Source organism: Serinus canaria, chromosome 10, assembly GCF_022539315.1.
Source record: "Serinus canaria isolate serCan28SL12 chromosome 10, serCan2020, whole genome shotgun sequence".
Lineage (NCBI taxonomy): Eukaryota > Metazoa > Chordata > Aves > Passeriformes > Fringillidae > Serinus > Serinus canaria.
The window spans coordinates 10,769,401-10,792,133 of record NC_066324.1 but is presented as its reverse complement, the minus strand read 5'-3'; the positions used below and the strand labels follow the sequence as shown (position 1 = coordinate 10,792,133).

The window sequence follows — 22,733 nt, the reverse complement described above, 5'->3', positions numbered from 1 at the left end:
TAATCCTTTCACCATGTGATCCTCCTCCAGATTATTAGGGTAAATTCCTGATCCCACTGAAGTTCATGTAAAGTGTGCCATTGATTTTGACAGAGCACAAAAGGTTTTCATTAAATGAGCTAAACACATTTTCTGTGTCAGACCAATATTTCACTAGATAGCAACGTGACAGCCTTGGTTAAAAGCAGTGTCCACATCCTTATTTGAGTTACTTCACAGCATTCCAGCCAAGAACAAGAGAGCACCAGAATCAGTTTGGGAGAGATTTCAAGCAGCACATCCAGGATTGCTTTTGACTAAGGACTGATTGAGGAAATAAAAAAATCTGTCAATCATCTCTAATAAGACAACATCAAAATTTCTAAAGCATTCTAGCTAAGTCTGATGCAAACACTGAAATGAAAACAAGACTTTTTATTAAAAATACGAATTTTATCTATAAAATGAAAACTGAATCCCATGTAAAATATAGATGTATGACCAACTGCTCTAGTGGGTAAGAAATCCTGGAGGTCAATGGGAATTATGGCAGTGTGAGAACTATAGGATCAAGTTATATCCAGTTATTATGAAGTCACATAGTGTTTTTAATAGTCTTCATCAATAATAATTCACTCAGCATTCATTACAAAGTCATGTATTTTTCTGTAAAATATCACTATATCTGATCAGAAACTAGCTCAACAGCAGCTGAAGTTCAGTGCTAAAGAGCGTCCAGTCCACACATCACAGAATCACATAAGAGTATCTACAGGAGTGTACTTACGCTGTCCACAGTGAGTTCCTGTGTATCCCTTCTGACAGAGGCAATGGTCATCACTGCAGCTACCTCCATTCATGCACCGGATGTTACAGTGTTGGACTTGAAAGGAAAAAGATTTTCCTCAGTTAAATCAAACCAGTCAGAAACACTTTACTGTTTGCTAAAGGTAAACATTTACTTTTACCTTTTTTTTTAGGGATTGATTTTGTAAACCAGAAAGTTTTAGAAGTCAAAAATGTACATTTTAGGACAGATAGAACTGGATGCACCCTCTCACTCAAATGAAGTCAAAGGCATTTCATATGAGCATAAGTCCTCAACAACTCTTTCCTAGTTTGTAATTATGAGAAAAAGCCTCCAATAAGGGAAAAGTATTAAACTTCTGGCAGAGAGCATCATTAGAAAGAGAGCCTTATCATCTGGGAAGTGAGGAAGTATTGAAGGGAAGCATGTAAGGAAGCTCCTGAAGACAGCCTTGCTCTGCTAACACGTGCAACACCAGAAGCTGACCTGGCCAAGCAGGATTTCTTGCATAAAAAGGAGAAATAACAGAGTGATTTCTTTCTGTACTCCAACTGTGGGCTCACCCCACCAGTAGAGCTGCTGTGTTGGGAGCCGCAGCGCTCACAGACAGCGCTCACAGCCTTTCCTCAGAGACAACAACCTTCCCCTCCCAAGGGCAGAGGCAGGGGAGCAGCAGCACTCTCTACTCAGCTGCAGCCCTACCACTTATAATGGTTAACAGGCAGCTTAAGTCCCATGCCAATAAAACATAATGTGTCTGAGTAATTTTTCTAGTAATAAGGGCAAATATTGTTCTCAACTAGATGTTGGGAGCCACTAAAAGTATGTCAGGCTCTTCATAAGGCAGAGAGAAGTGGGCAGGTCTCCCAACAAAGCGAAGTCCTTACAAGTCCTGCTGTCCAACACAGCTGGGAACTGGGGCCTGCACTCCAGTAAGCAGCTGGGATATGGTTTTCCTCTTAAGAGGAACCACATGAAAGGCTCCTCCCCAGATAGGATTACAGTCTGATCAGCTTTTCAGTAGATTGTGATGGAGCACTGGATACCTACACCATGCTGCCTGAAACGCTCAGGACTGAAAAATGGAAATTGCATGTCCTGTCAGAGCCTGCAGATAACAGGTGCCATGCCAAACACCAAATTTTTCATCTTGCACAAAACCCTTGAGCGTCATTTGGCTTTTAACAGCTCAGAAGCATGTGAACAGAATTTTTTTTATTTTCAAGGAGAAATAATAATTTTAACTGTACTGCCTTCTATAACAATATAATTCCACAAAACAGAAGTAAAACATAAAACTGGAGAGAGAATTGAAAGCAATCTAGCACTTAAAACACTGGCAACCTTAATTCTTCAATTATAAAAGCAAAAACTGTGTATTACATTTCTTATGTGTCTAAGAGTTATTATACATTGTTGTTCTGCTTTGGATGTACTTCAGTACTTCAAGCAACAAAAATGCACTAACATTCCTCAATAAAAAGTAAAATTGTCTGCAAATACAGAGTGAATATCTGGTGAAGATTTTTGGACAATGTCCTAAGTAGGTCAGAAAAAGGTGTACAGTTACTTTAAAATGTGTAGCTCAACTAGCCTGAAGATTGTGTAATCTTAGAAAAACAGAGGGGATTACAAAAAGCATAGGAAATGATATCATCTGTCAAGCAGGGAAGGAACTTAAAAACCACAAACTGATTTCAATTAGAGCAAGCTATGCCAAGAGCTAATTTCCATTCCCACATGAAGACCAAAGCCATTTAAGTAGTTTAAACTACATTTGAGATTAAAAGGTTAACAGTAGCTTAAATGATGATTTTCATATTATCTGTTCATGTATAAATAAAGTATATTTCCTCATTTTGGGATACACACACAAAGTTTTCATCACTTGTCTTACTGCTTCTTAAAATAACTTTTTCAAGGTAGAATACTTCTTTCTTCTTTTAAAACTAAAATCCTTATGGAAGACTGCTGGGACATCCAGTCATCCTAACTAAAATGAGCCATTTAAAGCAGTGTGCTTTCTTGCCTATTACCAGGCAAGAGGATCACTGACATAGCAAACTAATTACTTATTTTCTGCCCTCTTTTGTGGGAATGTTGGAAAGAGTACTTCCAAAATCATACAGACTATTCTGTAATATTATCCTTCCAAAAGTTTACAGAAACACATTCAAAGGCTGTCTGGAGCTCAGATTATGATTTTTAAAATGCATTTTTGAAAACTAGCATATTGATGCAGGTCCAGGTTCTCTTTTCTCAGCTATATCAACAATTCCATTAATGTCAGTGGAGATATTCTGGTAAATGAAACAACCTGTTCCAAGATACCACACTGACAGAGACTCAAAGAAAAGGCAGAGGAATTACCATAAGGCTGGTAAATCAGTGCATATAGCTTTGCCTTATCTTGGCGTGCACAGGAAATGTTAACATCAATAAATGGCTGCTTTCAATCAATTATTGTTCTTTTTCACATCCAATTTGTAAACAGTCTACACTGGAAATATCTGAAGTCAAAACAGGAATAACTGCAGGAACACAACTTTATAAACCTGCAAAAGAGCCAGCAAGACCCTACATATCCACACAAGCTTCGCATGTGGGTGAAAGTTGTGGTTTTTATCAAAGTGCTGCCCTCTTAAGCATAACAATTCCTGACTTTTTAAATAAATACCCAGCAAAACTGAGCAAAGACTTCATCACACCCAGAGCACTGCCACAAGCACAACCGCTCATGAAACGTGCAGGAGCTCACCAAGCAGACGAGAGGTAGCACGCGTGCTGTCTACTCTGCCATCCCAAGCTCAGAAACGTGAGGTGGGAGGCTCTGCAGTCCTCAGGTGGGAAACCGGCGGCGCCGCTGGCCCGGCGCCGCAGGCTGAGGCCGGCAGCGCGGCCGGCGGGCACGGCAGGAGAGGCCGGCTCTGCCTCTGTGCCACTGCCGAGGAAACGCTCCCAGCCCCGGCCGTGCATGACGCAGGGCTTTGCCTGCCAGGAGCTGTAAACAAGGAATGACGGCCGCATCGCATCCCAGATGCTCAGCGTGCTTCCTCTGTCAAGTGACTGACTCAGGAGAGAGATGGCAGCTAGCGCCAAGGTGGGACGCGAGCCTGCTGCCCCACAGCCCTGCACAAGGCAGAGACAAAATCCGCAGTACCCTCAACAACTCTGGGAACATTCGAAATTCAAGACCTTACCCCACCTCTGACAGTAGCAGAATATAAGGCAAGGGGCTGAGGTTTTACTGCCATTGGGCAGACGCCTCGCATAAAACCCGAAGAGTGGGGTCCCAGGGCACAGAGCCAAGGCCCGGGCTCAGCCCCACACCACGGGCGGTCTCTGAGGAAGACTCCGGGCAGGAAGTCTCTGAGGAGGAGCTCAGTCCTCGGCTGTGCCTCTGATGCTGCTGGCAGGGGAGCAGAGCAGGCCCCGCTCTGGACACAGACACTTGTGTCCACAGTCGTCACCCCTAGCACCCACCACTGCCGCCTCTGTCACAGCTCCCTTCCTTCAGGAACAGCCCCATCAGCAAATGCCTTCCATGTTTCAGCCAGCCAAAACCATTCTGACTACAGAAGCAAAACCAGGGGCTCAGCTCAGACAGACCTGACCCATAACCCTGGGGTCAGCCTGACATCCTCCTCCTCGTTTGCCCCGTGCTCGCACAGGGGCGGAGCAGCAGCTCTAACACGCGGCAGGATCACAGAGCACGAATGGAGCACAAAGAAGGGTCGGGCTGCAGCAGCGACACGGACACAACAGCCTCAGCTGTGACAGCACCCTGCAGCAGTGACAGACACGGACACAGCAGCCTCAGCTGTGACAGCACCCTGCAGCAGCGACAGACACGGACACAGCAGCCTCAGCTGTGACAGCACCCTGCAGCAGCGACAGACACGGACACAGCAGGCTCAGCTGTGACAGCACCCTGCAGCAGCGACAGACACGGACACAGCAGGCTCAGCCCGGCAGCTCTGGGGGCGGCAGTGAAGCCGCTGCCACCGCAGAGCTGACAGAGCACGGAGCACAGGACACAGCCCACAGCACGAAGCGCTGCACATCCACACACAGCTGCACCTGCAGAGTCAGAGCACCCACACAACACAGCCAGTGGCAGGGAGGCCTCCACACTTGGCACTCTTATCTCCAAGCCTGCTGTAAGCACACCCAAAAATTCACTAATTACACAGAAATAACCACTACTCAGGCAGTAAGTTTACTGATGTCACTAAAATCCCTGCTGAGAAAACCACCAGTTGATCTTTTCAGCCACAAATCAGATTCCTAAAGCTGACTCTTAACCAGAAAAGCCCCAGAAACTGACCTGCATGAGAATCAAACTTGGAGGCTTTGTTTTGCTCTCGAATCCACATGCTTTCCAATCCACATTAAATATTTTATTTCAACAGGCAACCAAAGTATAAGAGTCACAGCAAATTCAGTTTCTATCTATGGCTGTACCTGCTAAAAAATCCATGCCCACTACTGATTGTTTAAGTACAAAAGACACATAGCTTTAAAATATCCAAAGGACATCTCAGACACATCTCAGATATCAGAAGCTATACACTTAATTCTGAGAAATCATGGCATTTTCAGTCATATTTGCTTATTTTTATTTTGCATGTGACAAGCACGTATCATTTACGTTTGATTTTTAATTATTTAATTGGATTTTTTCTTATTTTAAAAACATATAAAAAAATAAGGTTTAATGAATGCATATTCTGACAAAATATTAACTGTTACCAAAGGTAGTTGACAGTAAGCATTTGATGTCAAACAGTACTTTTTATGTTTACTTTGTTTTCTAATTGCAGATCTATGTCATTGTGTTCTATTGTGTAAATACATATTCATGGTTTTGTCTACAGTGCCAACAGTACAAATGATTTACATAAAGTATGTTCTGTAAGTCATAATGATGTGCTAAATCATAAAAATATTTCACATGAGTGCACAGAAGCAGTGGAGTCTTTTTTCTCTACAACTTACCACTTTTGTTTTTAGAATTGGTATGTTTTAATAAATAAAGGGGATGTAACCACATAAACAAAATGTATCTCACATTACTGCAGAAATTGAACAACTCCAATGAAAGCTAAAAACTGTGGAGAACAATGGTACAGTATTTCAGAAGAGCTACAAGAAGAACCTAAAACTTTGCCCTATTTTTCTTTTGAGTCTTGACTCATAAAAGACTTCAGTGGGGCCAAAGAAAAACATGAGGCAAGGCCCACATGTTCCTGCCAAAGGTGCCAAAATGTAACAGATACAGGGATGTATCTCTCCTTCTGTAGCCCGAAGGGTATGGGGAGAAGGTCATACCTTCCTTTACTGGCTTACAGGACTAAAGCATAAGCACCTGGTACAAACAGTAGCTGCACCCAGGCAGGAGCACACCACCACACATATTTGTGCAGCATTTTGCCCCCTTCCCTCCCTCCAGTACTCTCTGGGAACTCCATAGTTCCACATCTTCCTCATGCTGCCTTCTCCCTAACATACATCACAGGAGCATGAAATGGGTTGAACTACAAAGAACAATATTTACCATTTTAGTACATGCCATTCCATTCCATTCTGCAATTGTTAATGTTTTTCCACTGTTATTGCAAAAAAAGGATGCTAAAACCACAAACTGAAATGATCAGTTATGTGGGAAAACTCTTATCAACCAGGAAAGCAAAAAAATGGCAAAGTAAAAAATACAAAGCAAAGCAGACCACACACTGAGTCTCAAAAGATTTTCAGAACTAAAAGGATAAGCACTTTGCATAATATTAGAGACCTCAGCTGAGTGCATCCCCCACTGATTTCTGTTAATAGGTTGTTCAGATAGTTACAGGCATTTGTGGGAACAAGTCTCCCCCAAAATTTTTTCCAGAAAGTTCACATCATAAAAAAAATCTAAATCTTCTACATTCTAAGAGACAAGAACCATGTTCAAATGAGAATACAGAGTATTTACAGTTGGCATCTCAGATATGAATCCTCCTCAATATCAAACACAACTCATGTTTAGCCATTAAGTTCTCTATTCATTGAATGAATTTAATTTTAGTTATTTTTCCCTGGCTCTGGGGAACCTTCCTTGAAAACTTGAAATACAAACATTTCTAGGAAAAGTCATCTCCCTGAAAAGCTTCATTTTCAAAGAATCTTTGTTTTTCTGATGAAAAGCTGTTCCACTTAAAACCTTGAGCAACCTCTAGTACCTACAGAAGTGTCACCTGAAGAAAGTCAGCAGTATTAGATTCAGAAGATATGTACTGAGCCTGGCAAGGAAATGCTCTAAAGCTTGTAAGGCCTAGGTATTAGCATAGAGCATACACAGTGTCTGGTTTATAATCCTTGAAATCTGAAGGAAACTCTAAAGCATGTCAAGATCAGTCAATTGTCAAGAGCTGTCTCTCTATCACTACAACTTTTGTCGTATACATGCTCATGTCTACCAGTGAACAGAAATAAGGTATCTTCTAGAAAACAAGGAGGACTGGAATTACTGTTACAAAGTGGCAAATGAAAATAGCTTCCAATAAGATTGATTTGGGTTTGATTTGGCAAAAAAAGAAGCCTCTCCAAAAGCCCATCTCTGAGTCATTCTTCAGTTTCGTCATAGAAAGCTACACTTCCCTTCCTGTGGTAAAAGTATGTCTGGTGACTCAGAGGTTATTTGTCTTAAATACTGACCACTGAACTATTTTACATACCTTAGTAGCTTCACAGACTCAAAAGAGCAATATCAGAGACACAGAAGAAATACTTACTTGATTTTGAACCACAGGAGGGGGCTATCTGACCATTTGGGCATGTGCACATGTTTGGTCTAGAGCAAAATCCATCCCCACAGGAATGTCTGCAGATTGCTATTAAGAAAACATAAATGCCTTTAAAATATGTCTCAAAAACCTCAAACACATAAAAATACACCTGACAGAAAATTCAGTACCATAACATAAATACCCACAAACTCATTAAACTGCATACAACAGATCCCAAAACAATTCCTCCTATTCATCTGAATCTTTATAGGGGGCAGCTAAGACCTAGACCTTCACCATCTGCTATGAAAAGGTCCGGGAACTTGCCACAGGCACACTAGATATGGGGAGATTTCCTTGGAAAAGTGAAACTGTTTTCCATTTTACCAGAGCTTCTTGGAGGAAGGATGGCACTCAGGCAGCAACATAATGCTTCCTTTATTTCTGCACCACACACAGACAAGAGCAGTCATTCCTATCTGACAGCACGCTGCTGCAGGATATCTGGAGAGAGTCTTATCAGCCTTGGGCAAAGTGCCTTTAGGAATTATTTCTGGTACACTGTTCTACTACACATGAATATGTATACAGCATTATGATGTATGCATATATTTATATCCCTACATACAGATTTCAGGGATATGGTCCAAAGAAGTGGAGAAAATGCATTTGCTGGCCTGATGCTGTTGCCTCCTTCCCATTAACCTAAATAGATTAACATATTCCACTCATTCCCAAGAGTTCACACACCCCTTGGAACCCTTTACTAGAGACTTAAACAGAACATGTGGACGAGATTAATCTTTTGTTAAATATTGGTATCACATCACTGTGTTGTACCCCATGAAACTTTGTATATTAGCTTCATATATTTTAAATGGTAAAGCAATCGTGCATAGCTGCTATTGAAAACATACAGAAACATATTTCAGTTCTGATATGCAATTAAAACCACCCTGAGACAGAGAAGGACAAAGATAAACATCAGTCATAGCACGGAACTAGATTAACTTACGGACTATGCATTGGTTTCCACCAGGTAACGTTTTCCATCCAGGGCAGCAGTAGGCATTGTAACGTGATCCACACACATTTGGTCTGGAAAAAAATAAAAAGGAAAAGGATGAGTTCTTATTTTTACTCAGAAATATGTTTTAGAAATAGAGACATAAAATGGAAATGGTAAATCACTGCAATATACATTTCAATAATTAAATTTAGAAGTGTTGTATGTTTTTGGCCTGTAGTTGTTGGGGTTTTTAGGTAACATACACTTCTATAAACTAAAGATTACATTACAAGCACAAAACCTTGCATCACAACACTCCATATCTGAAGAAGTAACCATCCAGGTTTATTGAGCAAAACTCACACTTAAATAAAACATGAGCATCCAGCATCATTAATAACCACAAATTAAGCCTAGTGCTCTTTGGGTTGGAATTTTTAACCTTTCTGTTGCTTTCTTTTCTTCACTCTAAAGCTGTACTTACTATTACTGTTCCCTGTTTTGTGCATGAACAAAACTCCGTATGCGTGAGTGAAACATGCCAACAAGAACATTAGCCAAATGAATGAGTCAAAATATGTTAATTCTTCATTAGGAAAAATTACTTACTACCAAAAATAATCAAGGATGTGTGTGTATGTAGTGATAGGGTGCTATGAAATTAGTATGAGGGGCCTACTACCCTCCTTAAATGATGTATCTACAGGAATTTTTCTTTCCAACCCATTCTTCTCATGCACATTTACCCTGTCAAATAACTTTATTACTACAGTTTATGACAGCTGAAAGCTGACAGGACATGACACTATTCCTATCATAATTTTATTGATAAAAATAGAAAAGTTGAAATTATTCTATGTCCCTCATACATAGAAGGACAATAGATTTTTTTGTTAATCTATCTTGTCTTATTTATTTGATGCATCTATCCATGCAAATAAAGCTAGTAAAAATACTTTCAAAAATGGGGCCATGTGCCTTCTTTTGTTTTACATTTAATAATCTTAGCAGAGGGAAATTTTACAAACTCTGCTAATACTGTGAGCAATTACTCAATAGATTAATGCAGCTAGAACCAACTAGAAACTTCCTAGGAACTGCTACATTAAAATATTGTATACAGATTAGAGACAGATTGAAATGTTTACTGTTTTAAGAAGGGTTCTCTATTATTATTTTGTCCTTGGTCTTTCAGAAAGTTCTTCACTGCTAGTATTGTAATGTCTAAGTAAACAATAGTTACTTCATATGGTGAGGCCATTTAAGACAAACAATCTCAATATATACAAACATTTCTTTATGCATGTTTTCCAGCTAACAAAAGTTATATACTCTGTTTATTTAGGGATATGCAGTACTAATGCAATTTCAAGTATTCTGATTACACCAATTTCAGTGACACCTATTCTTTCCAACCATGGCCAGAAACTACTTAAGTCAAAGCGAGCACGACTATTACCTTCCACTGGTTCTGGATAATTACAAAGTAGTAACAGAGGTGAATGTGGGCAACACAACTGGACTTGTTGCAGGATCCTTTTCCCTTCCTGCAACTTGTGTTAAAGACTCTAAGTCTTACTCATTTAATTCCAATGTATTCAGTTTAGTAATGTCAGCCACTTCCCTGCAGGGCTATAACCATGTAACTTTCCTAGAGTTCCCTGTTCATCAATGCCAAATGTTGCTCCACACTCATCTGCCAAGTAAGACTGGCAAGCAGACAAGCGAGATTGCTTTTCACCTTCTCCAGTCAGAAGAAATAATGGAACTTATTAAGACAGATAGAATGGGCTTGTTGCTACCTGTTACAACCTATGGGCATAAACCACCCATTTCTGCTTCCAGCTGGTAAGGATCTATAGAAGGCTGACCATAAAGTGATGTTTATGTACTCTGCCAAATTTCTGTCTCAGCAAGTATGTGGCTTTGGGGACCATCTGGTCCACGTTAAGAGTCAAAAGCAGATTTCTGTGTCACAGAGAAACCTGGTTTTAAAAATCTTTTTTCCAAAATGGGACTCTGGAAAACCTAGATGTGCCAGCAACTATGAAGTCAGAGACCCTGAGAGCCTTGAAGCTGTCCACAGGGTAGGCTAAGCTATACAACCAGGAGCGTCCAACTCCGGTGCAGTGTGCTTAGCTTTGGAAGAAAAAAAAAAGTCATCAAACTGTACTTCCATGGAACAGTTTGAGCCTGACAAGTGCATTTTCCAGTGGAACACTTTTTCGTCAGAAAGCTGCTGTCTAGCTTATAAAAGAAACCTATATTAAAGTCTGAATGTTGCTTCTTTGAGACAGAGGGAGTTTTCTTAAATCATGCATATTTGTAAAATTACTTTGAAAATAATTAATTTTGAAAGTTAAATTAATTGATATTTATGAGGTGATCAGACACTATAGCTATAAATCCCCATAAATAAAGTATTCAAGGCAATAATAAATAATTTACCTCATGTAAAATCATGGAGTCCATCAATCAAATTGTAAAGGCTCTATCATGGCACTTACTTTGAACAGTTACCCACTGTGTGTTGAATAGAGCATATTTTCCTGCTTATATTATAACCTATGAATACTAAAGAAGTGTTTTATATTCTTATTAAACTGTTTTCCTGAACAGCACTAGAAACAGAATTCAGTTATAAAATCTGATTTGTAATGATAAAATAAGCAAAAACATATCTATATACCTTGAAACTACCTACAGCACCTTCCTTTCACTCCAAAGCACAGAGAAGGAACAGAGAATCTCAGAACAAAGCTGTTACCATTGAAATTAAAAAAGTCTTATGTTTTATTTTAGAGACATTTAATGAACTTGTAAAGTATGAAAGGATTTCTGTAATGGTCTGGTGCTGGGAGACAGGATGGCTGATGCCCAGATTTTCATCAAAGATGTCCAAATTAAACAAGATATTAAGTTTTTGATTAATGATACACAAGTAGAAATTCAGTAGCAAAGTGAGTTGAATTATCAAAAGACATTAGACATGAATCATCAACTAGAAAAATCTTGGAACAGCAGAGAGAAAAAGGTTCATCTGGAAATTCTGATAACTAACACCTGAGAGTGATAGGTTTGCACAGATATTGACAGCACCTGCACGCACCAAACTAGAAGATATTCTTTGCAGAAAGAGCCACCGAGGCCCTACACCCACTACCAAGTAAAGCCGTGTGGGTCCTTTCCCAGCGTGTGCAGAATGAGCTGGGCAGAGCTGCAGCATCGGCTCCTGGAGACGCATCACCACCTCCAGCTGGCACACCCTCTCAAATAAAAGGTCTCCTTTCTCCACAGGGCAATACTGTGGACAGTATTGCCCTGTGGAAAGGACAGACTTGGGCTGTCCCTCCCATGCTTCCAGAGCCCTGGCTCAGCAGGGATGTGAGGCTGCCTGGCTCCCCTGACCTGCAGCCAGTACCCAGGCACTTCGGCTGGATTGGCAGAGTGGGCACACAGAGGTAAAATAATGACAAGCAAACCGTGCTAAACTTGGCAGAGTCTTCTTATCAGCTATAACCAGGCAGCGAGAGTACCTGACAGCCAGAGAAGTGAAGGAGACTTTCAAAAGCCCTGTGTGAAGCCGGCAGCAGCGAATACCTAGCCCAGGAATGGCAGGGACGTCTCTGGCATTGGGACTGTCCTCTCCCGGGTCCCGGCAGAGGCACCGTCAGAGCCCCGTGCTGCAGCCTGCCGGGGGGGAGGGCTAATTCTCTACATCCCCACTCTGCCCTGCCTGTGACCCTTCGAGGAAATTACAGCCCTCTCCGGAAGAAAGCATTGCCCATCTGCAACTCCCATGGGAGGAAGAATTTCTGGCACTGCTGTGAGCGAAGCTTCAGGCAGAAATTTTGTCAGCAGCACTGCCATGCACTGGCCAATGCTGGCGTAATCTGTGCTGAATCGAACCCAAAGCATGGGTCTCAAATAAATTACACAGAGACCAGACAGAGTGGGCAGAGAGCAGCTGAGAGAGCAAGAGAAACAGCTGACCACCAGTTAGAGAGCTGGGATGCAGGGGTACTGAGAAGGGTTTCCCATTGCTCCCTCAACCCGTTTTTCCTCTCCCTAGGAAAACACAAAGGGATTCTTCCTTGCAAGAGAATATTTCATGAACAACTTCTATGAACTATTTAGCTGCAGTGGTTAGCATATGACCCAGTTTTCTGGCAGAAAAATACAATTTAAAGCAATATCATCAGCCAGTGGTTCTTTTTAGAGAAAGCTTTGCCTATTTTCCTTCTTATATGTGTAACTCTGGTAGCTGCTAAAACTGTACCCAGAACTATTTGCTGATCATGTCCACATAAAATTGGAGTGATGTTTTCATGCTTGCACTGGGCAGTTAAAAAGAATGACAAACTGCACCTGAAAAAATGGGAGACTGATCTTAAAATTGTGCTTGTTAAGGCTCCAGAATGTGATGATGAATAGCTTTTACTAGTAGGTTTCAAGAGACACAAAATCAGATGTATACTTTTTGCTGAAAACCAGCTTTATGTACCAACCTAAACTTCTCAGTGTCTCAGAATAAATACTAAATGCACAGACTGGAGCAGCTCTGCTGACTCCACTGGAGTTTTACTCAGCTTTCCTACAGAATCAAGAACTTCCATCGCCAGATATAGTCCAAACTTTAGTGGACACAGCAATGAGAAACCTGATTTAAGTTCACCCTGTGCTGAGTGGGGGTTGGATCACATGGCCTTACAAGATCCCTCCTCACTTAAGTGACACAAGCCAAGTATGCATAAATTAGAGGTCGGTATCTAAAGCACCTCCTTTAGCTGTGCTGGCACTACCCCCTCCTCCTACGAGCAGCAAGCAAAGCAGAACTGGGAAGGGAAGATCTGGTTCCTGAAGCTATTTATTTCAATCATATAAAAGGAAACCCTACAAAACTATGCTATACTCTGGAACAAACACAAAATTTAGCTTCTATAATACTATAGAGAATAAGCATGCACTTTTAAGCAAAATATGCATTTTTACATTGAAAATATTTCATCTGTGTACTCATTTTTACACTGCAATAAGCAAGCCTGTGCCATGCAGAGAGCCTAATATGATAACTATTTCTCACTCTGACAGTAAGGATACCGCTGTCCCAGAATCCTGGCTCAGTTCAACTAAAAAAATAACATGCTGAGCAGCTCTATGGGTATCTTCGACTCTGGCCAAAAGTTCAAAATGACATGCAAGTTTCCTGCAGCAACACTGAACACTTTTCTAACCCTAACCTCCATCACACTGTGACAGCTAAATGCAGCAATCCAGCAACAGCATTGACATTAAGGGAATTCTTCCGCAATTGCTATGAAAATCCAACCCTGTCTTTTGCAGGGACACGCTCATCTAACCTGACAGCCAGGCATTGTTCTCATTCATAGCCAGGGACAGACGCGTTTCTGGCATGGATTCCTTCATTGTTCCACTTGAGAATGTCAACGGGTCCAGTTCTAAACCCATCTACATGGCTGTGTAAGACACATAAAATACAAGTACATCACCACAAGAAACTATCTGCCAGGCAGAGAAGCAAGAGGATAAACAGGAAGGATCCCTCAGGTACTTTCTTAAAAACACACCCAAAAAAAAGCCAAACTAAAAAGACATATTCAAAGGACAAGAAGTCTTTTCTATCTGGTAGCACTAAAAGCATCCTATGGAAAATGGACATAACTGTGGGCTAAGGCAATGCTTAGAGAGGAGAACAGGGAAAGATCATTTCACACCTCCAGGTCTACTTCCCACACTCACCATGTACACACTAATGGTTCCTGAGGAGGCAAACCTCTAACAGTCTCCCAAGGGAAAGGACCCAGGGAGCTCAGGATTTCCACCAGCCCATGCCCAAACTGAGCAGCAGCACAAGGGCTGGTAAGGGGCGCACTGGCCAGACAAAAGGCCAAGGCCAGCCAGCCCCTTGTTGAGGCTTCCCTGGAGGCTGAAGGTTGTGCTGGTACCACCCACCTCCATCCCAATGGAGGACACCCAATCCTTTAGGGAGTCTCCTATACCTGACACTGGCATCGATACTGGCAGAGAATGCCCTTAGGTTTAAGCAATGCTAATAATTTGTGCTCTCCCTTAGGCTACTAAGTTATCAGTATTTCTCCTCCCTTCACTACACAGTACTCTACCCTTTGTCTCTCTCCTTGCTGGGACAGTGACCCCACATTTTCAAAAGGTTTATTACCTGCACATCTGCCATAAGGAAACAGGAAAACCCTGTTTTAGTTCAACTTGTCCCTAGCAGACACTGGTCATTTACTCTGTACACAGGGAAAAGAAGAAGATGGAATATTGGGAAAAACAAAGAAGAAAAGAAACAGGAAAATAATATTCCTGAAAGGAAACAAATTTTAGTTTGAAACCTCAGCTGAACATCACTGGTTATTCTGATGTCCTCCAGCAAAATATGAGAGAGAGGGAAGCTTGAAAAAGAGGATGAAAATGATTAAGACTGCAGACAAAAGAACTGTGGCTTTCATTTGGTATTTTTGAGGCTATAATGGTCATGAATCATTTCATAAAATGAGAAGTAGAAAGGAAAACAACAGATTCTCCAGCAAGTCAACATCGAAAATATTTTTCCAGATAAAAGCGAGACCTCCTTCATACTTCAGTGAAGATCTATAAGCAAAACCAGAAGGCAGAGGTTTTAATTTAACAAGCTATATTTTACATCCCAATGTACCTTCCAAAGAAGAGCCCAACTTTACTGAACAGTCACAAAATACCAAATGATTGTCATCATGCCTCTATCTGCACACCAGCCTTAGCATGAATGAGGCTGTTCAGTAGGTCTGAAATCCTTTAAAAAAGATTAAACAAACAAAACTAGGTGGGAAGGTCAGAATGGATGAGAAAACAACCAAAGGAGAAATGTAATATTGAAAAGCTACAAATATATTTCCCAGAACAATGCAATGGTTAATCAGAAACACTCCAGGCCACAATCGCTCCATTCTACAAAAATATTTACTGAGTCTGGGGAGCAAGACCAAAGTGACAGACATGCCTCAATATTCACTTCATCTTTAGGGTTCAGCAGGGAGATGAAGAAGAAGAATGAGATGGGAGTCATTCATTGCAAAACAAAAAAGTTAATGATTAATTTCTTACTATTTTCATATCTGCACATTCAAGGTCCTAAAATCTTATTTAAGTAGAGATGGCCTCCTATTACCCAGTGTTTACCACTTTTCTACCAAGAGGAAATTTTCCTAGTGATCCATACAGCGAAACATTTGGGGTCTTTCATCTTCGGTAATACTATTCTAACAATCACAGGTTTCTCAGACCATGAACATATTTAAAGTGACCCTTGTCAAAAACTGTATTGAAGTTCATACATTAAACATTCAAGTTTGCAGGATGGAAGAGGAATGACAAAGACTGTCCTAAGTGAGCAGCAATGCTGAGCAACACACCACAGGAAAGGAAAATAAACATAGAAGGAAACAGAAGCTGTAATCTTATTTGATAAGGATGACTGTAGTGAAGCTGACAGATGGACTGCTCCTGCCAAGCTCTGATTCAGAGATCCTCCCTTTGCTCCCATATCAACTGAGAGCAGCCCTGTGCTTACTTCAACTCTGCATCCTCAAGCCCAGCACAGCCCCAAAGGTTCTGACACCGGTGTGAACCTGCACATAGAGCAGAACTTATGCAGTGACCAAGGGAAACTGACCCAAGTGATACAGAATCTAATTAACAACTTATGGAACCACCACTGAACACAAAATGTATCCTGTGCTGGCTCACAACAGGGGAGAAGCCTACCTTCATAATACTCAAGTAGGCTCTTGATTGAGCAAAGTACAGCTATGCCAAGCCAGAGTTTCTTCTGTCTCCTCAAAGCAATGCTCTCAGGAAATCTGCAATGCAAACTGCAAATTACTGCACCCTGCTCCAACAAGACACACTGTCTGCAGGTGCTGTTCCTCCCCCAACTCTTTATGCCTCCAGTTTCTAAACACAGTACACCCCTGTCAATAAAAGTTCAATTAAACACTAACAAACTGAGATGAGAAAGTCTCCAGAAAGTCACCACCACACATAAGATGAGATAACTGCACACCAAATCCACAGAAGAAAATTATTATCTGGAGCACAAAGAAAGAAAGTACTATCCATGACATTTCTTTTGTCTGAGTAAGGGCTATGGGATTAATCTGTTTCTAACCTGCCAAGCAATTATGTCATAGCAACAATCAGCCTTAAAGGACCCCTCAGGATGTACCTTCCTGCAATGGGACACAAAGTGACAACCCTGATGTGAAATACACAAATCCCACCGCAGGCCAGCTGTGACTGGTCCTGCAGCATCTGGGGCAGTGTATCAGACCAGCCTGATACAGCCAAGAGCTAAGCAGACAAAAATGAATAAATAGATAAATGAGGGGAAGAAAGGAAAAGAATTACATCCAGTCTTGCCTTCCTGATGTTCAACATGTCAACTTGGCACAGTGGTGCTGGGTCATAGGAAACCTGCTTCATCTTAGTCTCCCAGGCTGATTTTACAACATTTCCAAAACAACCTTGTTTCATACAGTACATCAAGAATGCTGCTACACTGTTGTTTGTAGCCTTTTTCCTCTGCTTCTCTACTTATGACCTACTACGATCAAATTGCAAAAAAGTAATTATCTAATGTATTTTAGGAGAGGCATGTGGCTCTTCAAAACCATTTGTGTCCTGTTAGAATATAATACGAAAAGATCACAAAGAGGAAGACTGGCTAAGCTGTCAGAAACAGAATCATGTGCCTCAGAGCCTCCCACTCAAAGAGAGAATACAAGAGTTTTAACCACAGGTTGCACTGGCATGCCCAAAATGAATAAAGTCCTAATTCTGCCCTACAAGTGTCCAAATAACACAATTTGGACTACAAGGACAACAAAGCCCTGAAGATCATTTACTTTTTACTGGTTTTCTCCTGCTCCACAAAGTCACACCTACACCAAATAGCATCATACCAAAAGAGAGGAAACACATATATGAGGCACAGGGCCAATATCTATGAACTCATTTCACTCCAGAACTAGATTTCAAAGGATCATGTAATAACAAAAGAACAGTATCATAACCATTGGCAAATATATTCAGAGAGATGCAGAATATTAACACTCTGTGTAACTGCCAAAGACTTTGGTTTCCACACTAGGATATGCTGGAATAAAAGTTCTTCATCCTCCATGGAAGCTTCACCCCACAGATGCAGGGGACTGGAAGGAGGCCAGCCATGCCACCTGGAAGCCAGGTGAGTGCTCCAGCACATGGGGTATTACAGCAACCTGCATGTATTTTTAATTAAGTTTTTTATTTCCAAGTATTCAGGCTGCCTCCCGCTTGCAGAGTGGCATTGACAAGGTGTGGCACCAGCAGCTGTCCAGAGGTGTGCAGGCCACAAGTGGCAAGAAAAATCTTTGAGGTTTTTCAGTATAAACAAATATTTACCAGTACAGAAAGTCTGCTTTTCTTCAGCAGGTTTTTAGTGGTAAAGACTGGTTTAAAACGAAAACCAGAAGGCCTAATTATATAGCTGAACACTAGAATTAAGGTTTAGATTAATAAGATTATTCTATTTCAGGGAGCACTGATGCATAAAAAGGGTCAAATCCAACCAAGTTTACTCAGGGAAGTGTATCAGTAAACCTGTGGTCTTCATTTCAGATACCCAGAAGAAATTGGCCCAAAAAGCTCAATCCTCTATTGAATACCTTTAATCCAAGACCTTATGGATCCTTTTGGAGCCAACTACTCTCCAATATTTACTACCATTTTGACTTAATAAAAATAAAGAAATGAAATAATTCTTGCACAAGTACATTTAATTAGCCTCCTAATTAGAAACATGTCAGAATTCAGCTATCTTGAAGAAATTTCAGTTCTTTCAAAATTTCTGCTATTTGTTAAGCAAATCATTGCTTTCTTTGGTCATTGTACTGAGAAGAGACTGATAAACAAGACAAATATTGCTTAAAATGTTATTAAGAACTGACTGATACTCCTTAGTGTTTGAAGTCTTCTAGCATCATCAATGATGCTAGTCTTCTAGCATCATCAGAAAATGAGAAATCCTAATTAATTCTAAGACTTTGGGTACAATACTTCTTGTATTGAGACAAATACTAATCAAATCACCAGTAAATTATTTTTTGCTTTATATTCAAATGATTGAAACACATAGGAATGGTTGTCTTCAAGTATATATTGTTAGAAAGGACTTCCTGTTCATGGCCACTTTTGCAGGGTTTATTTCTTACAGAAGCTGACACTGCATTCTTGGGTACTTAGGGGTAGCAGGATAATGGATTAATGCCTTATAGCTCAATACAATAACATCTGTGATAATGTTCTGGGGATCTGGAGGAGAAGTGTCTCACCTAGCAGCTTATTACTTTAACTTGCTGAATCACAATGGATTCCAGCAACATTTCCATGACGAGAGAGTTTAGTTATATTTTTTTATAATTACTGCCTTTATTCTGATTGCTTTCTGATCACTTAGAGGCATCAGGCACCAGCACATAAATATACATTTAGTTGGGCCAAACCCAGATGGCATTAAAAGGACTTCACCTTGAATGCCTCCAAAGCAGGATTGATTCAAACTATATGGGTGGCAAGTGTAACATCTTAACATGAGAACCTAAGAGGCACTAAGAGGCACAAGTAATTTATAATTATTAAAATTAAAATATGCTTCTAGAATCACATTATACATTTGGGCAGCTCATTGCCATAAACAATGAGGCAAAGGTCACACAGATGAAAGCAAACATCTCCTTCAGTCAAGAGCTTGCAGTAAAAAATGTCTAGTAGGAAAAATCATGAGAACTGAAACAGATCTTAAGCTTCTTCATTTTAACGTACAAGACCAGTATTCACACACAGAATAACCTCAATATTTTCAAATGCTGTAAGACTTCAAATAGTCATTATAATCAAACACACAAAATAACTAAAGTGTAAAAGAGTTTTCTTTAAAAATGTATCCCCATATGCCTTACAATCAGAACAAGAGTTCATTTCAAAATGAAAAGGAAGTCTTAGTCAACTGTAATAACATGGAAATAAAGTTTCCCAGCATCTGTTATGACTTGTATTACAATTAACAGATTCCCAAATGTATTTGTATTGATGAACAAGTTAAAAAAATACTACGTCTTCTTGTAAAATCATATTTTTAGTGCTTTAGTCCTCCAATTACAATGAATAATATATATACAGTTCCTATACATTCAAAATATGTTTTCCATCTGTTCTTCCAAATTTGTTCCAACCTTGTCTGTTAGAATGACAATTCTTTTCATTCGCATTGTACAGTACAGTACCACACCTAAGAAAGTGCTCACAACTTCTAAACTGGAAATATCCAGCAGCATTCACCCAACAATGATCAAAATTACTGTCCTCCAAGCAATTAGGGAACTCTATATTCAGCTTCAAGTCAGGGTTACAAAAGAAGGTCAAACAAGAAACCAAGCTAATAATTTGTTTTGTCTTTTTCTCAGTTCATCTGGCAAATTATTACATCCTTGTTAAAAATCTGCTTCCCAGGGGCACTCATTCAGGTTGGTAATATTCCAAAAAACTGACCAAGATACAGAATAACTAAAATTTATGTTGACACTATCTCTAGATTTGCAGATTACTAAGCAGATATATAACTCATAGATAACATATGATAAAAGGAAGAATTATTACAAAGGACATAAAAGATGGCAAGCTTCTGTTAAGTATAAGAATCAACTCATAAGATTAAATACTTACCCTAACCCATTTTAGATTCCAAAAATAATTAACACATGAAATATCATCCCTGGATGCACTATGTCCAAACAGCACAGTTCAGAGTGACAGTTACACACACCAAAGAAATTTTATCCTCAGCTAACATGCCTCTGACTTCCACCAAGTCAGCACAGTGTGCTAGATGGCATATTCTGTGCCACTGAGCAAAAAATTGTATTTATCAGTTTGATATTATCTCAGAATCCTATAACAACAAAGATTATTAAAACACCCTAAAGAATACAAGCACTTTCTAACAAATGTTTTTTATTATCATCTTTGATTGCTTGCAATTAGTCTTTCAAACTTTACTGTACATCCTCCACACCTCCTAGATTTTGTCACATCTACTTTGGATCTGCTTTGTCCAACTATTTCTTTTGTGACAAGCTATAAGAAAATGAAATAAGAGAGTCTGATCCTACAAAATCAGATCCATGAAAAATAATGCTGACAGCTTGCATCCGTTTTTGCAGCATGCACATTTAAAAACATAAACCTTTTTCAATCAGGCAAGCATTAAAAAAGCCAAGATTGTAAATCCAAATATAGGTAAAAACTACAATAAAACTACAAGGAAGTTAGTAAGAAACTAAAGCACATTCATCAAGGCCTCCAACAATAAAGTTGTAATAGCTCCTTTTTGAGAAAATGAGGGCAAAAAAGGCAATAGCTTGCATCCCTTACAGAAGCCTAACTATTTTAATACAACGTTAGTTATATTTCTTCTCTGTCTGACAGGAGAAAAAAATTGGCTATGTGCTGAAAAGGCACATTGGATCACCTGAGAAAGGAAACTTCTTTTTTATTACTTTGTTACAAACTTTTTACCTTCAGTGAACTAGATTTTCAACTGCACATGCATGCAATGCCTTTCAGCTGACTTCACAATTATTTTTGCATTGGAAAGGTGTTCCATTAGAATGGGGAAAAGTTTGCCTGATGGAGATTTAGCCTTTAAAAAAACCTCTCTGGTAGGCATGTACCACAATGTTTCCTAAGAAATTAAATAAAACTCTTGCGTGCTTGGGCTCACTTCTACTAGTTAGACAGTCCATTAGAGAGCAAGACGGATATCACAAAAGGCTCAAGGTGGAGATGAGAGAGCACAGCTGATGGAAAGGGCATGCTGTGGGCTCCAGGCATCACCGTTATTCTGCTTTTATGCAAAGCAGAAGCGCGGGATGCGGGAGGAATGCACAAGCCCGCAGTGTGCCTTTATCTAAGGCCTTCCTAGAAGATAAATTAGCAACCTCCGCGCTGCTGCGGTTCATCCCCACGAAGCATCGACCACCTAGAAGTGAAGTACGGCTGCAGGTCGCAGAAGACCCAGCACCCTGTCCGGCGGGGGGGCTGGGAGGGTGGCGGGGCTCCGCGCCCCGAGCCCTGGCGCTGCCCCGCCGGGCTGCAGGCGGCGTCCGGCACCCCCCAGCTCAAACCGCTCCTCCGTATGGGCAGCCCCAAGGGGGCTCGGGGAGTTCTGGCACCCCCAGAATACCGTCAAGGGGTTCTGGCTATGGACACACACACACCCACACACACAGAGGCAGATGTGCGCCGGCTGCCCGGCCCGCACCACGGCGCCCCGGGAGGGGCCGGGGCCGGCCCCGCACCTACCCTTTGAGCGCGTCGTGCCCGCCGCCGTGCCCTCGCCTCTTGGCCCGGCTGGACCGGCTCTCCTTGGCGCTCACCCCCTCGGTGTGCCCGGCGGCGGCGGCACCAGCCTGGGACGCCCACAGCACGGCAACTCCCAGGGCGATCCCCAGCAGCCGCCCCCGCCACATCGCGTCCCCCGAGCCCCCGGGCTGCGAGCGGCCGCTGCCTCCTCTCCGCCGCCGAAGACTGCCGGTCCCCGCCGCCCCGTCTCCGACCAGCCTCTCCAATGCGAGCTGCAAAGGGAGAAATGAGGAGGAAGGAGAGTTAGAGACCGAGGAAAAGCGGCCGCGGCCACCCCGCGCCCCCCGCCGCCTGCCCCCGCGCCCCGGCGCCGTCGGCCCCCGGCCAGCCCGGCGCTATCGCGCCCGCGAGAGGCGGCGGCCGCGGGGGACGGCGAGGGGCTGCCCGGGGCCGCGCGGGCTCTGCCTCCCCTTCAGCAGCATCCGCGGGGTCTCCCGCACCCGCCGTGGACAGACCGCGACCGCCGCTACCGCTCCCGAAGCCGCTCCGGCGCTGGAAGCGTCCCCTGGGCACGAACCCTCCCGGCTCCCGAGCCGGGCACCGCTAGAGCCGCAGCGGCCGGAGCGCCGCGGGCAGAAGCCCCGCGCCCAGCCCGCCCGCCCCGGGAGAAGCCGCTGCGAGGGGCGCGCACCCGCTGGAGCCGCCGCCGCCGGCTGCCGTTCCCGCTGCTGTTCCAGCTGCGGCCGCT

The 22,733-nt window shown here is 41.9% G+C and overlaps 1 protein-coding gene across 1 annotated transcript in view; it reads right to left on the bottom strand.

Moving 5' to 3' along the window:
* FBN1 (fibrillin 1) overlaps window positions 1–22,733 on the bottom strand; it is a 140,189-nt gene extending 117,456 nt beyond the window's left edge. The window contains exons 1-5 of the mRNA XM_030228326.2: window positions 22,677–22,733; window positions 21,986–22,257; window positions 8,570–8,652; window positions 7,561–7,659; window positions 767–862 (exon numbers count right to left, since the gene is read on the bottom strand). Of these exons, the coding sequence (XP_030084186.2) occupies window positions 767–862; window positions 7,561–7,659; window positions 8,570–8,652; window positions 21,986–22,152 (445 nt within the window). The 5' untranslated portion in view covers window positions 22,153–22,257; window positions 22,677–22,733. The remainder of the gene's footprint in view (window positions 1–766; window positions 863–7,560; window positions 7,660–8,569; window positions 8,653–21,985; window positions 22,258–22,676) is intronic.